Source organism: Rattus norvegicus, chromosome X (assembly GCF_036323735.1).
Source record: "Rattus norvegicus strain BN/NHsdMcwi chromosome X, GRCr8, whole genome shotgun sequence".
In the NCBI taxonomy this organism is placed as follows: domain Eukaryota; kingdom Metazoa; phylum Chordata; class Mammalia; order Rodentia; family Muridae; genus Rattus; species Rattus norvegicus.
In genome coordinates this window covers 108,155,935-108,170,815 of record NC_086039.1, presented here as the reverse complement: position 1 = coordinate 108,170,815, position 14,881 = coordinate 108,155,935, and the positions used below count along the sequence as shown (strand labels likewise).

Here is a 14,881-nt window from a genome sequence, read left to right as displayed (position 1 = left end):
CAGAATGGAGTTTAATGAAGCATGACAACAGCTGCCAATTACTTCCTTCCTTCCTTTACTTAACTCATACAAATACATGTATATACACAAAATCCCATGTGCTCCAATACAAAATAGCATTCATAGAAAATCACGCAGGAAAATAAAGTTCAACCTACCTGACTCCACTGGATTTGAACACTTTAACATTTCCTTGTGTGTATGTGTGTCTACACAGCAGACATGCTGAGGGGCCTATGGAGGCCAGAAAAGGCTATCAGGTCCCCTGGGGTTGGACAGCACCTTTACATGAGTGCTGGAAAGTGAACTCATTTGGGATAGCAGCAAACCTTCTCAATTGCTAACCCATCTCCCCAGCCCCACCTCCAGACGTAAACATCATGGTCCTTACAGTACCTGTTTAGTGCTGTCACAGCTTCAGCGTCATCTTTACATGTCAGAAGTTTGTCTAAATTATAGTCCAGTATTGCCAATCCCAGTTGTAAAATGGCTTTGATTCCGTCATAGAAGAAACAGTCCACCACATTCACTGCACTTTCAATAGGAAGCACACTAATGAAAAGCGTGAGGAACCACGAGAGAGAAACTGAGGAAAAGAAAGTCATGTCGGTCATGTGGTCTGTCAGCTGAGGAAGGTGATCCCTGATTAGTTCTTCAAACACTGCCTGATCCACCAAGGCACCTGGAAAACATCAAAACAAATTCCTCTCAAAAGGCTGGATTTGGGATTCCTCTCCACTTTCATTAGCTTCAGGAAGGAGCTCACCATATTTCCTCCAAGTAGGAGCCCATCACTACCTTTTCTCTAATTTGCACATCTCTGCAAGTGCAGTGTTATGAACCTAAAACCTCTTGAGAAACTCATTTCCAATTCATTTGAAGGGTTCCTGAGTCCTTCATACAGCCAGAGACATGTACTAGACACTAAAACTAGTGGTGTGAGCTCTTCTTCAAAGAATTTAGTATCTTTTGTGGTGGTAGCATGTAACTCAGACTGGTGCTTACTAAGCAAATGTGCTAGCACTGAGCTACATCCTTCCGCCTACAGGAATTCAATAGTGAGCAGAGGTAAAGGTAAATGCACAGATAACTATATTAAAGACAACATAATCAAAACCTGGGCACAATACTTTACATTTATAAAGGTACAAAGAACAGATTATCTAGAGGTTTAAAATAGGTGATCTTTATGTATTTGATAACTAAAGATAATATCACACATTAACAAATAAAAACTCCATTTCCTTTATATGTAAACATACAAATATGAAAGATTTAAGTTGATTAAAATCTCTTTCTTATCAAGAAACTATTAAAAAATTTCCTTAGTAGTTCTAGATGTCTCAAATCATTATTTGGACAATACAATGTTTATAAAGTTAAGTAAGTTTCCCTTTTAATATGGAGCAGACCACGTCTTTCATTTTTAAAAAGTGTCATATAAAACATTTTCCTAACTGTACATTCAGTATCAGAAGCTCTTTTCCCCAAAGCATTAGTCAATCCAATATTTTGATATAAATCAATTTTTCTATCTTTCTCAGTCTAATTTACTAACCCTTCAATTAGACTTATAATTTACTAGGTAAGAAGCCAGGCATGGTGGTTTATATCTGTAATCTCAGCACTTGGAAGGCTGGGGCAGGAAGACTGCTAGTTGACGCCATACTCTGAGTTATACCATCAGACCTTGTCTTAATAAACACCCCGCTCCCCAATTCACAAACAAAACCACTCTTGTACGAAATAGACATTAAAAATTGTTTTGAAAATATTAAGTCTTCTGTGGTTTAAAAAATCCATATGGTCCTTGATTCATATATCAATATTTAGAGTTAGGATCTCTGGGAAATGATTGAGATTCTGCCTTAATGAAGTAACAAGAATATTAATGAATAGATTAGTTAATTAATGGGTTAGCAAGTTATAATGGAAGTGGTTTTGTTATTTTTAAAAAGCACACTACCACTCTGTCTGGCCATATGATACTTTATGCCATGTTACTGTGAAGTAATAAGACACTGACATCATGCTGAGCAGATGCTGGCACCATGCTCTTGGACCTCCCAGCTTTCAGAAACACTAGTTCAAATAAATGTCTATTCTTTATGAATTATTGCCTGTGCTATTTGGTGATATCAGTGAAATGGATTAAGTCAGCAATTATGTGGACATATATGCATGTATGGCTTTTTACATTTGTTTTTACCAATGATTCGACGATTAAAATAATCTGGCAACATTCGTTCACATACAGCAACCAGAAGCCAAAAAGCTTCTTCTTCTTTTGCATATAGGAGCAATACTGAAGTCAAAATGTTCATTGCCTAAATTTCATAGGAAAGAAATGAAAACAGTGAATATTGCTCAGGTAATATCTGCATTTCTCCCTCAAGTACAGAACTTCTCAACAACAGTAATAACAGTTCAAAACAGCAATGTATAATCAGGTGAACATTTGCTAACCAGGTATTTTATATCGCAATATTAAAGTAGTAGCATCATGGATACAATGTAATTAGGCTGATTTAAATGGGTTAAAAGTATTAATTATTATGAGCCTTAAAACAAAACACATAATTGTGAATGATATCCTAATGTTGCAGAAAACAAACTTTATAACTATCTACTGGAGCCTATCCCTCAGACATGAAATCAACTACCCTTCACTATGCACAAATGAACCCCCCCCCCATTAAATTCTTTGTCTTCCTAGTTATCTCATTTGTCATCACTGTAGAATCTCATTGTCTGGTACATGTAATTTTGAGTCAAATCCTAGAGTTTCTACTAACAAAATAGATTTTTTTTAGATATATTCTTTCTTCTCCATTTCCATCCCTACTTAACTTTCTGCTTATACTGGAGGGAAGAGAAAAGGGGTTGGAGCTTTTCTACCATTTGTAGAGGACTGTCATTATTCAATCTGTCTGACAGTCTTCTGAAGACTCCATTTACACAGCGGTCTTTACTTGTACTGACACCAAGTTCATCTAGCACAGAAGTTTTTCTCAGGAGTGTGTTAAATAACCAGAGGTATCTATTGAGCATGTGGCAATGGATAACAGCTGGGCCAAACAAGAAATTAGCAATAAAACATTTGGAGGGAATCTGGGGACTTTGAAAAACTAGCATATCCACGAGAATCTAGAAGTCTATGTCCAAGTATATTTATAGCTTTATGTATATTATTTTCTGAGGTGCTGGGTATGAAAGTCATGGCTTTGTGGATGCTTGGCAAGCATTGTATTACTGTGCTGTCTTCTAGCCTGTATGTATGCTAAGAAAGAAAAAGGCCAAGCTCTCACCATTGAGTAAGGTTTGGACTTTTGGCAAGCATAAAGTGGTAGAAAATGGAAAAAGGAAAAGATAAGAAAACTTAACTGTCCCGCGCGACCTCTCGCCAGCAAGAATACGTGGGAACACATGAATCCTTCTGTAGCCAAAATGCTTATATTTATTAATAATAGAGGGCGGCCGCGGGGCGCCAGCATGGCGCGGCTTATATACACCCTAGTGCAGCGCATCCACACCTGATTGGTTGCTTACCCATGATCTCATTAGGCACGCCCCGGAGTGGGCCAAGACCTGGCACGAAGGTACTCTTGCACATGCGCACACAGTTAACTTCCTGAAAGGAAGTCGGCTGGCGCGGCGGAGGCCAGCGCCATCTTGTAATGGCAAAACTGTCTCGGCCTACCACGTGGGGCGCAGTGGAAGCCAGCGCCATCTTGTGACGGCGAATGTTATTGCGCCCCTCTACACTTAACATTATCAGTCTTACTCAGCTATGAATTAACTACATTAAGAGCTGACCTTGCAAGACATCTCTAGGTGCAACAAGGGTACAAATACTATGGGTGTAGCCAATCACTTTCTCATTATATTTATGGCTCACTCCACAAGATGAAACCCATAAATGACACCATTGCCAGGCTGAGAATTTATAGCTAGAGAGATCATTGACCCTAGGAAAGAACCTATGCCTGTGATTTGCTAAATGAGCACAATATTAAGCCAACTCCTAATGATGTCATCACACCCACACATTAAGGCATCTGCTAGCCCTTATCAAAGAAACTATTTGCGGTAGATGATGATGATTGTGGCAACAAGCCACAACTAGCCAAAGGGCAAAGAATAAGAGGCTACCTAATGTTCAAGCTTAACGTGAACTCCTCCCACTCAGAGGTCACTGCAAAAGAACACTGGAAAGAGCCAGCTGTGGTGAACAACTACAAGGAAACAGTGCCTTCTGGATCCTGCAGGGCTTCTGAAAATGCGAACTCACAGTGGTTCTGACAGGATGTATAAGAGCTATGTGAGTATAAGGCAGACCAAATCCCAGCATGGAAAAGATAGTTGGGCACAAAGTCGCATCCCTAGCTCAGCAGTTATTGGCAAGTCTTAGCTGCTTGGAGAGAAAGGGACAGTTTTCTCTATGCATACAGGCCTTGGTATGTCTACCATGTGCCAATGGACAGTGACACATCCAAGCCTATTTAGGTAGCACAAATTGGCCTTGATGGGACAAGGAAGGAAAAAGAACATAAAGTTGGGTGGAAAGGGAATGAGAGTGAGTCTAGGAAGAGTTAGAACAAGGAGGGTAAACATGACTAAAACATGGACAAAGTTCTCAAAGGACTAATGAAAATATGTTATTTAAAAAAGAATTACAACAAGTAAGTTAGGCTCACCAAAACATTTTTAAAACAGTACTCTTAAACACTACCTATCTTTAGGTAATTTAACCAAAATGAGAGAGAGAGAGAGAGAGAGAGAGAGAGAGAGAGAGAGAGAGAGAGAGAGACTGAACTACATTACCATATGAAAGAGGTAACATGCAAACATCATAACAGAAACAGAATGTGTCCAACAACTGTTTGTTACAAATTGGATAAAATGGGCAACTTTCTTAAAAATACTAATTGCTAAAAACAGCTATAGAGGAAAGACAACTCAGAATGGAGATCCAGTAACAGACTGAATTAGTAATGGAAATAATTCCTTCAAGATAATGAAGAACAGAGGGCCTCACTGGCACATTCTGCTAAACATTTAAAGAAGTAAAACCAGTTCTTCATAAACCATGCAAATCCTAAGAGGAAGAAACACAATCCAACTCATTCTAAGAAATCCTTACACAGAAATTAGACAAAGATATTACAAGATGACTACACAATGTATTTTATGAATATGAATGTAAAATTCTCAACAAAATAATAAGAAACCAAGCTTAAGATCATATAAAAATATTATATACTAAGAGCAACTGGGATTTATAATGGGAATGCAAGAATAGTACAAAATATAAAAACCAAATAATGTGACATGTCATTTTAACCAAAAAGGAAAAACCATGATAATCTCAATGGACACAAAGAAAAAAATCATTGACAAAATTTCCAGAGGCCTCAACCTTACACAAAGAACTACGGGCATCTGAGGAAGCAGGGAATAGGAGAGGTGACCCTCCCCAGAAAAGAGCACATTGAGTGCTTATCCAGTGCCAATTGGTCGGCCCTGAGAACATACATATGTGTAGCATTATGTGGCCTGGACAGGTTATATTTAGAAATATATGGATGTGTGTGTGTGTGTGTGTGTGTGTGTGTGTGTGTGTGTGTGTGTGTAGTAATAAGTAATGAACATAGAGGCCATACATTTGAAGGAGAGTAGAAAGAAGTTTCTGTGAGCTTTCTGGAGAGAGGACAGGGAAGGGGAAAATGTTGCAAATAAAAATTAATCCCGCTTCCTGGTTGCTGCCGCCGCAGAGAGCCCGTGGGCAGCACCCCGCGAGCAAACTTGAGCCTCGGGACCACAGGTAAGACCAACTTGTCTGCTGCAAGAGAGCTGCCTGGTGAGATCGGGACACACAGAGGCAGAGTTCATCTAGGACCGGGCACGTCCTGTGTTTGCCAGAGGTCCCACGCCCGCGGATCCCGGCCTGCAGCAGCTCTCTGCTCCCAGACCCCTTGGGAAAGAGGCCTCACCGCCTGGTCAGGTGGGCACTCCTGAGGCTGCAGAGCGGAAGAGACCACCAACACGGCCCACCCCTGCCCACATCCCTGGCCCAAGAGGAAACTATATAAGGCCTCTGGGCTCCCGTGGGGGAGGGCCCAGGAGCGGCAGGACCCCTGCCTGAGACACCGCTGGAACCTGAGGGAAACAGACCGGATAAACAGTTCTCTGCACCCAAATCCTGTGGGAGGGAGAGCTGAACCTTCAGAGAGGCAGACAAGCCTGGGAAACCAGAAGAGACTGCTCTCTGTGCACACATCTCGGACGCCGAAGGAAAACACCAAAGGCCATCTGGAACCCTGGTGCACTGAAGCTCCCGGAAGGGGCCGCACAGGTCTTCCTGGTTGCTGCCGCCACAGAGAGCCCGTGGGCAGCACCCCATGAGCGAACTTGAGCCTCGGGACCACAGGTAAGACCAACTTTTCTGCTGCAAGAAAGCTGCCTGGTGAACTCAAGACACAGGCCCACAGGAACAGCTGAAGACCTGTAGAGAGGAAAAACTACACGCCCGAAAGCAGAACACTCTGTCCCCATAACTGACTGAAAGAGAGGAAAACAGGTCTACAGCACTCCTGACACACAGGCTTATAGGACAGTCTAGCCACTGTCAGAAATAGCAGAACAAAGTACCACTAGAGATAATCTGATGGCGAGAGGCAAGCGCAGGAACCCAAGCAACAGAAACCAAGACTACATGGCATCATCGGACCCCAATTCTCCCACCAAAACAAACATGGAATATCCAAACACACCAGAAAAGCAAGATCTAGTTTCAAAATCATATTTGATCATGATGCTGGAGGACTTCAAGAAAGACATGAAGAACTCCCTTAGAGAACAAGTAGAAGCCTACAGAGAGGAATCGCAAAAATCCCTGAAAGAATTCCAGGAAAACACAATCAAACAGTTGAAGGAATTAAAAATGGAAATAGAAGCAATCAAGAAAGAACAAATGGAAACAACCCTGGATATAGAAAATCAAAAGAAGAGACAAGGAGCTGTAGATACAAGCTTCACCAACAGAATACAGGAGATGGAAGAGAGAATCTCAGGAGCAGAAGATTCCATAGAAATCATTGACTCAACTGTCAAAGATAATGTAAAGCGGAAAAAGCTACTGGTCCAAAACATACAGGAAATCCAGGACTCAATGAGAAGATCAAACCTAAGGATAATAGGTATAGAAGAGAGTGAAGACTCCCAGCTCAAAGGACCAGTAAATATCTTCAACAAAATCATAGAAGAAAACTTCCCTAACCTAAAAAAAGAGATACCCATAGGCATACAAGAAGCCTACAGAACTCCAAATAGATTGGACCAGAAAAGAAACACATCCCGTCACATAATAGTCAAAACACCAAATGCACAAAATAAAGAAAGAATATTAAAAGCAGTAAGGGAAAAAGGTCAAGTAACATATAAAGGCAGACCTATCAGAATCACACCAGACTTTTTGCCAGAAACTATGAAGGCCAGAAGATCCTGGACTGATGTCATACAGAACCTAAGAGAACACAAATGCCAGCCCAGGATACTGTATCCTGCAAAACTCTCAATTAACATAGATGGAGAAACCAAGATATTCCATGACAAAACCAAATTTACACAATATCTTTCTACAAATCCAGCACTACAAAGGATAATAAATGGTAAAGCCCAACATAAGGAGGCAAGCTATACCCTAGAAGAAGCAAGAAACTAATCGTCTTGGCAACAAAACAAAGAGAATGAAAGCACACAAGCATAACCTCACATCCAAATATGAATATAACGGGAAGCAATAATCACTATTCCTTAATATCTCTCAACATCAATGGCCTCAACTCCCCAATAAAAAGACATAGATTAACAAACTGGATACGCAACGAGGACCCTGCATTCTGCTGCCTACAGGAAACACACCTCAGAGACAAAGACAGACATTACCTCAGAGTGAAAGGCTGGAAAACAATTTTCCAAGCAAATGGTCAGAAGAAGCAAGCTGGAGTAGCCATTCTAATATCAAATAAAATCAATTTTCAACTAAAAGTCATCAAAAAAGATAAGGAAGGACACTTCATATTCATCAAAGGAAAAATCCATCAAGATGAACTCTCAATCCTAAATATCTATGCCCCAAATACAAGGGCACCTACATATGTAAAAGAAACCTTACTAAAGCTCAAAACACACATTGCACCTCACACAATAATAGTGGGAGATTTCAACACCCCACTCTCATCAATGGACAGATCATGGAAACAGAAATTAAACAGAGATGTAGACAGACTATAAGAAGTCATGAGCCAAATGGACTTAACGGATATTTATAGAACATTCTATCCTAAAGCAAAAGGATATACCTTCTTCTCAGCTCCTCATGGTACTTTCTCCAAAATTGACCATATAATTGGTCAAAAAACGGGCCTCAACAGGTACAGAAAGATAGAAATAATCCCATGCGTGCTATCAGACCACCACGGCCTAAAACTGGTCTCCAATAACAATCAAGGAAGAATGCCCACATATACTTGGAAATTGAACAATGCTCTACTCAATGATAACCTGGTCAAGGAAGAAATAAAGAAAGAAATTAAAAACTTTTTAGAATTTAATGAAAATGAAGGTACAACATACCCAAACTTATGGGACACAATGAAAGCTGTGCTAAGAGGAAAACTCATAGCTCTGAGTGCCTGCAGAAAGAAACAGGAAAGAGCATATGTCAGCAGCTTGACAGCACACCTAAAAGCTCTAGAAAAAAAAGAAGCAAATACACCCAGGAGGAGTAGAAGGCAGGAAATAATCAAACTCAGAGCGGAAATCAACCAAGTAGAAACAAAAAGGACCATAGAAAGAATCAACAGAACCAAAAGTTGGTTCTTTGAGAAAATCAACAAGATAGATAAACCCTTAGCCAGACTAACGAGAGGATGCAGAGAGTGCATCCAAATTAACAAAATCAAAAATGAAAAGGGAGACATAACAACAGATTCAGAGGAAATTCAAAAAATCATCAGATCTTACTATAAAAACCTATATTCAACAAAACTTGAAAATCTTCAGGAAATGGACAATTTCCTAGACAGATACCAGGTATCGAAGTTAAATCAGGAACAGATAAACCAGTTAAACAACCCCATAACTCCTAAGGAAATAGAAGCAGTCATTAAAGGTCTCCCAACCAAAAAGAGCCCAGGTCCAGACGGGTTTAGTGCAGAATTCTATCAAACCTTCATAGAAGACCTCATACCAATATTATCCAAATTATTCCACAAAATTGAAACAGATGGATCACTACCGAATACCTTCTACGAAGCCACAATTACTCTTATACCTAAACCACACAAAGACACAACAAAGAAAGAGAACTTCAGACCAATTTCCCTTATGAATATCGACGCAAAAATACTCAACAAAATTCTGGCAAACCGAATCCAAGAGCACATCAAAACAATCATCCACCATGACCAAGTAGGCTTCATCCCAGGCATGCAGGGATGGTTTAATATACGGAAAACCATCAACGTGATCCATTATATAAACAAACTGAAAGAACAAAACCACATGATCATTTCATTAGACGCTGAGAAAGCATTTGACAAAATTCAACACCCCTTCATGATAAAAGTCCTGGAAAGAATAGGAATTCAAGGCGCATACCTAAACATAGTAAAAGCCATATACAGCAAACCAGTTGCTAACATTAAAGTAAATGGAGAGAAACTTGAAGCAATCCCACTAAAATCAGGGACTAGACAAGGCTGCCCACTCTCTCCCTACTTATTCAATATAGTTCTTGAAGTTCTAGCCAGAGCAATCAGACAACAAAAGGAGGTCAAGGGGATACAGATTGGAAAAGAAGAAGTCAAAATATCACTATTTGCAGATGATATGATAGTATATTTAAGTGATCCCAAAAGTTCCACCAGAGAACTACTAAAGCTGATAGACAACTTCAGCAAAGTGGCTGGGTATAAAATTAACTCAAATAAATCAGTTGCCTTCCCCTATACAAAAGAGAAACAAGCGGAGAAAGAAATTAGGGAAACAACACCCTTCATAATAGACCCAAATAATATAAAGTACCTCGGTGTGACTTTAACAAAGCAAGTAAAAGATCTGTACAATAAGAACTTCAAGACACTGAAGAAGGAAATTGAAGAAGACCTCAGAAGATGGAAAGATCTCCCATGTTCATGGATTGGCAGGATTAATATAGTAAAAATGGCCATTTTACCAAAAGCAATCTACAGATTCAATGCAATCCCCATCAAAATACCAATCCAATTCTTCAAAGAGTTAGACAGAACAATTTGCAAATTCATCTGGAATAACAAAAAACCCAGGATAGCTAAAGCTATCCTCAACAATAAAAGGACTTCAGGGGGAATCACTATCCCTGAACTCAAGCAGTATTATAGCAATAGTGATAAAAACTGCATGGTATTGGTACAGAGACAGACAGATAGACCAATGGAACAGAATTGAAGACCCAGAAATGAACCCACACACCTATGGGCACTTGATTTTTGACAAAGGAGCCAAAACCATCAAATGGAAAAAAGATAGCATTTTCAGCAAATGGTGCTGGTTCAACTGGAGGGCAACATGTAGAAGAATGCAGATCGATCCATGCTTATCACCCTGTACAAAGCTTAAGTCCAAGTGGATCAAGGACCTCCACATCAAACCAGACACACTCAAACTAATAGAAGAAAAACTAGGGAAGCATCTGGAACACATGGGCACTAGAAAAAATTTCCTAAACAAAACACCTATGGCTTACGCTCTAAGATCAAGAATCGACAAATGGGATCTCATAAAACTGCAAAGCTTCTGTAAGGCAAAGGACACTGTGGTTAGGACAAAACGGCAACCAACAGATTGGGAAAAGATCTTTACCAATCCTACAACAGATAGAGGCCTTATATCCAAAATATACAAAGAACTCAAGAAGTTAGACCGCAGGGAAACAAATAACCCTATTAAAAAATGGGGTTCAGAGCTAAACAAAGAATTCACAGCTGAGGAATGCCAAATGGCTGAGAAACAGCTAAAGAAATGTTCAACATCTTTAGTCATAAGGGAAATGCAAATCAAAACAACCCTGAGATTTCACCTCACACCAGTGAGAATGGCTATGATCAAAAACTCAGGTGACAACACATGCTGGCGAGGATGTGGAGAAAGAGGAACACTCCTCCATTGTTGGTAGGATTGCAAACTGGTACAACCATTCTGGAAATCAGTCTGGAGGATCCTCAGAAAATTGGACATTGAACTGCCTGAGGATCCAGCTATACCTCTCTTGGGCATATACCCACAAGATGCCCCAACATACAAAAAAGACACGTGCTCCACTATGTTCATAGCAGCCTTATTTATAATAGCCAGAAAATGGAAAGAACCCAGATGCCCTTCAACAGAGGAATGGATACAGAAAATGTGGTACATCTACACAATGGAATATTACTCAGCTATCAAAAACAACGACTTTATGAAATTCGTAGGCAAATGGTTGGAACTGGAAAACATCATCCTGAGTGAGCTAACCCAATCACAGAAAGACATACATGGTATGCACTCATTGATAAGTGGCTATTAGCCCAAATGCTTGAATTACCCTAGATACCTAGAACAAATGAAACTCAAGACGGATGATCAAAATGTGAATGCTTCACTCCTTCTTTAAAAGGGGAACAAGAATACCCTTGGCAGGGAAGAGAGAGGCAAAGATTAAAACAGAGACTGAAGGAACACCCATTCAGAGCCTGCCCCACATGTGGCCCATACATATACAGCCACCCAATTAGACAAGATGGATGAAGCAAAGAAGTGCAGACCGACAGGAGCTGGATGTAGATCGCTCCTGAGAGACACAGCCAGAATACAGCAAATACAGAGGCGAATTCCAGCAGCAAACCACTGAACTGAGAATAGGACCCCCGTTGAAGGAATCAGAGAAAGAACTGGAAGAGCTTGAAGGGGCTCGAGACCCCATATGTCCAACAATGCCAAGCAACCAGAGCTTCCAGGGACTAAGCCACTACCTAAAGACTATACATGGACTGACCCTGGACTCTGACCTCATAGGTAGCAATGAATATCCTAGTAAGTGCACCAGTGCAAGGAGAAGCCCTGGGTCCTGCTAAGACTGAACCTCCAGTGAACTAGACTGGTGGGGGGAGGGCGGCAATGGGGGGAGGGTCGGGAGGGGAACACCCATAAGGAAGGGGAGGGGGGAGGGGGATTTTTGCCCGGATACCGGGAAAGGGAATAACACTCGAAATGTATATAAGAAATACTCAAGTTAATAAAAACAAAAAACAAAAAACAAAAAAAAAGTAAAGTAAAAAGTTAAGTAAAAATAGTATGCAAATACTAGATATTTTAAGTACAATTTATGTACTATGATACAGTTCATGTATCTATGGCATACCTTTGACTCTTTGAATAAAATCTGGTGTTTAGAAGTTAAAAAAATTTAATCCCAAAAATTGAAAATTTGAATAATGTTTTTCCTGATTAGCTTTTTAAGACAGAGCCCATTAAAAAGCCCAACTTCGGCTTAAACTCAAGATTCCCCGTGTCTTAGCCCCTAAGTGTTAGAAGATATAAATCACAAGACTAGAATATTCATTTTCAATACAGTTATCAGGCCAGGTGTGCTGGGATACATTTGTAGTCCCAGCTGCTCAAAAGGCAGGCGTGAGAAGGTCACTGAAGCCTAGGAGAACTAGACAAGTCTGAGCAATAATGAGATGGCATCTAAAAAACTAAAATAGTAATATTAACAATTCCACTTAACATTAGATTGAAGGTTATCAATTTAGGCAAGAAAAAAGGAAGACCAGTGCTCAGACTGAGATGGAGAAAAGCATGTCATTATTCAGATTTTGTGATTTCAATATTGAAAGTTGAAAGAAAGCCACAAACTATTTATTAGGACCAATAACAGGTTCAGCAAGGCTGAAGAAGGCAAGATAGGTATATATAAAATGAATTGTGTTTAATGCACTAGCTAAAAATAATAAAAGAAACAAATTTCATTTGCTATACTTTCAAAAGGCATTCCCTGCTTCCTCAGATGCCTGTAGCTCTTTGTGTAAGGTTGAGGCCTCTGGAAATTTTGTCAACATGTACTATTCCCCAAGTTGATCTGCAGAATCCATGCAATGCCTATCAAAATCTTAGCTTTTTCTCTAAGATGACATTTCGAACTCATATCCTAAGTTCCTTAATAATCTGATGAAAGAGAACTGTCTACTGACCTAAATAGTTGTTTCTATTCACTCCTATAATTAAAAATACTCTATATTTCAGTTATTTTCTATTTGTGTCTAGTAGCAGTTAACTACCTTATGAACACAGTGAATCCCTAAAGAATCTTTACCAAAGATTCCTCCACTGTCTACAAAATAAATTTTAAATTCCTTTTGATTTCTGAGACAGGATTTGTCTGTAGCCTTGGCTGTCACAGAACTTGCTCTGTAGATTAGGCTGGCCTCAACCTCACAGAGACCTGCCTCTGCCTCCCAAGTGCTGGAATTAAAGGTGTGCACAAAATATGGATGTGCTGTCCTCTGGCAGGTCCATGTGAAGGCCAAAGGTTGATGTTGTGGGTTCTTCCTCGATTCACATTTCATTTCTTTTAGAGACATGTTTTGTTTTACTGGCCCCAAAGCTTGCCATTTCAGGTAGACCAGCTGGCCCCAGAACCCACTCATCCCCACCTCTCCTCAGCTCTAGGGTTACCGATGCACAATGCCATAAATGCTTTTGGTTTGTTTTTTAAACATCAGTGCTAGAGATTCAAACTCAGGTGCTCATGCTTGCACTACAAGCATGTTACATACTGAGCTACACCTTCTCAGACCTGATCTTTATATATTTTCAATGACAAGATCTTTATGTGATGCATCTTTATATAGCATTAAGTATGTAACACAGTGTCATTTTTAGAATAATCCATATATATACATATATACACACATATATGTATATGTATATATGTGTATAAATATATATTTGTTAAATGAAAAAATAAGATGGCTCAGTGGTTAGGAGCTCAGAAGACTGGAGTTCAGTTCCCAGTGCCCATGTTGGGCAGCTTACATCTGTCTGTACCTCCAGCTGCAGGAGATCCAATGCCCTCTTTCAGCCACCTAGGGTACCTATACAAATATGGCAAGTACCCTCACAGAGACACACACACACGGTGAATAAAAGCAAATGTTTACAAAAGAAAATAATGAAACATCAATACTCTAAAATGCTCCCACTATCAACCTCCTTAAATAATATTCACTATCAATCTTAGCCTACCTCTGTTCTCATTATCATATGTTCCAAAATTCTGGAGTTGAAGTTGATAGTATTATTTGAAATATGCACATAATATTTGGGAATCACAGTGATGCTCTACCTGGCAGTATCCTATTTTGGGATTCCTATATGCATAAGCTGTCAGTACCCGCCTCAGAGCAGATATGCCAGTATCACTCTGAAATGCTGGGTGTTCAGGCAGGGAGCGACGCAAATCACGCTCAATTTCTTCAGTTGCCAGGTTGGAGGTCCCTAAGGATTGTTCAACCACTTCAGCATAATAGCCAGGGTTAGCTGCCATGTCATTAACAGCACCTGCAAAGACAATCGCATTGACATACAAATAGAATACACTGAAGCTAAGATTTGCATACAGTGACATATTTTTATTTATAATTTTAAAGTTAAGCTTTATGCTTAATAAATGTCTGAACACAAATAAGAGAAATTGAAAGAAAAGGGAAGCATTGTAGACAGGAGAGTCTACAATACCAAGTTAATGTTATTTTCTAGAATAACATTTTCAGGAAGTTTTTTTCTTTTAAAATTTCCT

At 39.8% G+C, this 14,881-nt stretch overlaps 1 protein-coding gene across 4 annotated transcripts in view; it reads right to left on the bottom strand.

The window, feature by feature from the left end:
* The window catches only part of Tbc1d8b (TBC1 domain family member 8B), an 87,949-nt gene that overhangs the window by 24,929 nt on the left and 48,139 nt on the right, over positions 1-14,881 (bottom strand). For 3 of the 4 annotated variants that reach the window (XM_039100636.2, NM_001401137.1, XM_063280009.1), the window contains 3 exons: positions 14,429-14,643; positions 2,210-2,327; positions 397-682 (listed from right to left, as the gene is read on the bottom strand). In XM_039100636.2, coding sequence (XP_038956564.1) covers positions 397-682; positions 2,210-2,327; positions 14,429-14,643 — 619 coding nt within the window. Of the gene's footprint in view, positions 1-396; positions 683-2,209; positions 2,328-14,428; positions 14,644-14,881 lie in introns of those variants that run through there. The other variant, XM_039100637.2, reaches the window with a different exon arrangement.